The sequence below is a fragment of the Pseudocercospora fijiensis genome (assembly GCF_000340215.1).
Source record: "Pseudocercospora fijiensis CIRAD86 unplaced genomic scaffold MYCFIscaffold_85, whole genome shotgun sequence".
Taxonomy (NCBI): Eukaryota; Fungi; Ascomycota; class Dothideomycetes; order Mycosphaerellales; family Mycosphaerellaceae; genus Pseudocercospora; species Pseudocercospora fijiensis.
The window spans coordinates 1,094-3,253 of NW_006921581.1; the positions used below are offsets into that span (position 1 = coordinate 1,094).

General features: G+C 24.6%; 1 protein-coding gene and 1 non-coding gene across 2 annotated transcripts; both read left to right on the forward strand.

Annotated features, from left to right (window-relative positions):
* The first annotated feature begins 234 nt into the window (after positions 1 to 234).
* Positions 235 to 1,495, forward strand: MYCFIDRAFT_209429 (uncharacterized protein). The gene is made up of 3 exons (XM_007934498.1): positions 235 to 1,260; positions 1,305 to 1,428; positions 1,487 to 1,495. Exons 1-2 carry the CDS (start codon positions 862 to 864, stop codon positions 1,305 to 1,307), a joined length of 402 nt encoding a protein of 133 aa, XP_007932689.1. The 5' UTR covers positions 235 to 861; the 3' UTR covers positions 1,308 to 1,428; positions 1,487 to 1,495.
* A 173-nt stretch (positions 1,496 to 1,668) lies between these two features.
* On the forward strand, positions 1,669 to 1,739 carry MYCFIDRAFT_t83. Its single transcript has one exon. It is a non-coding gene; the product is annotated as a tRNA-Asn (tRNA).
* The last annotated feature ends 421 nt before the right edge of the window (positions 1,740 to 2,160 follow it).

Genomic DNA, 2,160 nt, shown 5'->3' on the forward strand with positions numbered 1-2,160 from the left:
AAAACATATTACTATTTTTACTTAGAGTTTGGCCAGTATAAAAAAAAATATCTAATAATATAAATTAAACAAACTAATTAATAATATGGAATGCAAAATTTTATCGATTTTATTAAAAAAAAACGACATGAGTAAATAAATAATAAATTAAACAAACTAATTAATAATATGTAATGTAATTTTTTTTTTTTTAATTTTAAAAACATATTGCTATTTTTACTTAGGGTTTGGTTAGTATAAAAAAAAATATATATGCATTAAAAATATTTAAAGATATTAATATATATACATGTATATAAAGTATCTAAAGATACTAATAAGCCTGTTATAAAATAAAAATTTTATAATGGTTTTTAATAAAGGTAGCTATTATATTTATTAGGATATATTTATTAAGTATAACTTCTATAAATAATACAGAAATAATACATAAATAAGTGAAGAATATTTTTTTTTAACAAAAATAAGTAAATAATACGCATAGAGCAAATATATTAATAGTGAAGCTTTTCTTTAAATTTAAAGGTGTTTATATAATAGGTGCTGAAAAGATCAGAATAAATAATACATAAATAAAGAGTCTAATTTTTTATATAAGCAACTTTAGATACTGAAAGCAGCCAAGTTCGAATTAAAAACCTGGACTGATGTAAATAAAGTAAGTTCTAATAAAAATATGAACTGATATATAGCTAGATATAGGTTTGATAGGTGGTAACTGTCCTAGCAAAAAATAACAAGTTTATGTTAAAACATACGCGATATATGAATAATGAACTGGGATTCATATATTACTAACAGTTTACAAATCATCACCATGTTTTTTAATAGTATACTATGAAAAATTGATTTTTATCTATAATGAATAAAAAATTTTTTATTAATTTAGGTTTTACAGTTTTATTTACAATTACACTAAGGGCATTTTACTATCATGTTTTACATATTACTTCATCGTTATTAGAGCCGTTTAGTTGGGAATTTATATCTTTTTTTAGTATACTAAGTTTATTTAAATGTTTAATTTATCATTATTCAGAAATGGGAATTAAACAAGATCATATAATGCTAATGGAGAATAGTAACGGTTTAGGGAATCAAGGTAACGCAGTGAATAATAACGGTTTAGCTAACCAAGGAAATGGAATAAATAATAACGGTTTAGCTAATCAAGGTAACGCAGTGAATAATAACGGTTTAGGTAATATTCCTGAGGATATCGCTTATACTGATGGTTTCTCAAGTACACAAGAAACTGCAGTTAGAGATTCGGTAATAGCTAACGGTTATAACAACACAGTTAGTAATCAACCTTACGCCACTAATTTAGCCAATAGAATGGAATTGCTTAGAAATAGGGATTATCATTCTCAAAACAGCGAGACATTATCTCCACAAGACAATCAATACATACGTGTTATGAATAGAGTTTTCAGACCTAATTATAACCCTAACCGTATGTATCCTAATACTCGTCAATTTACAGCCTGATTAAAAAGATTGCCTTAATTATATTAAATTAAGATTTAATAATAATATAATCAAAAAAAAAAAAACAGGTTAGCGCCGGGTTGGTTAGGCGCCTCATTTGGGTTGAGGATTTTCTATGTTCGAATCATAGTAACCTGATATTTAAATTAATATATTTTATTTTAATATCACCTATAAGCCTTTATAGCTCAACGGTAGAGCGGAATACTGTTAATATTATGATATATGTTCAATTCATATTAAGGGCTAAAAATCAATAAGTGATAGCTTTATATATATTTATAATAAAATTATAATTTATGCGAAAATAGGCTTAATAAATTTAATTATTCGATTTAAGAAAAATTTTTAAAAGAATATATAACGCATTTTACCTAATTCAAATACAAAACCTAAATTTAATACTACTACATTTCTTTTATCGCATCTATAATTCTATTCCCTGTAACATGTTTTATTTTACCGTATATCCATATAACTGTGGTACTAAATTTATTTACATGTAAACTTTCTACGAAGCAAGGTATATTGTTACGAAGCTTTGGGAATAGTTGTAACAAACGTTGACCGTTACTAGAATGTTTAGTTATGACCAATTCATTTAATGTCATAGATACGATTACAAATTGGTAAAGTACCTTTGTTTTAGATAATATTCTACACCTATTT

Bases quoted from the DNA above. Each gene is read 5' to 3' on its own strand.
- MYCFIDRAFT_209429 (XM_007934498.1), top strand. From the start codon at position 862: ATGAATAAAAAATTTTTTATTAATTTAGGTTTTACAGTTTTATTTACA.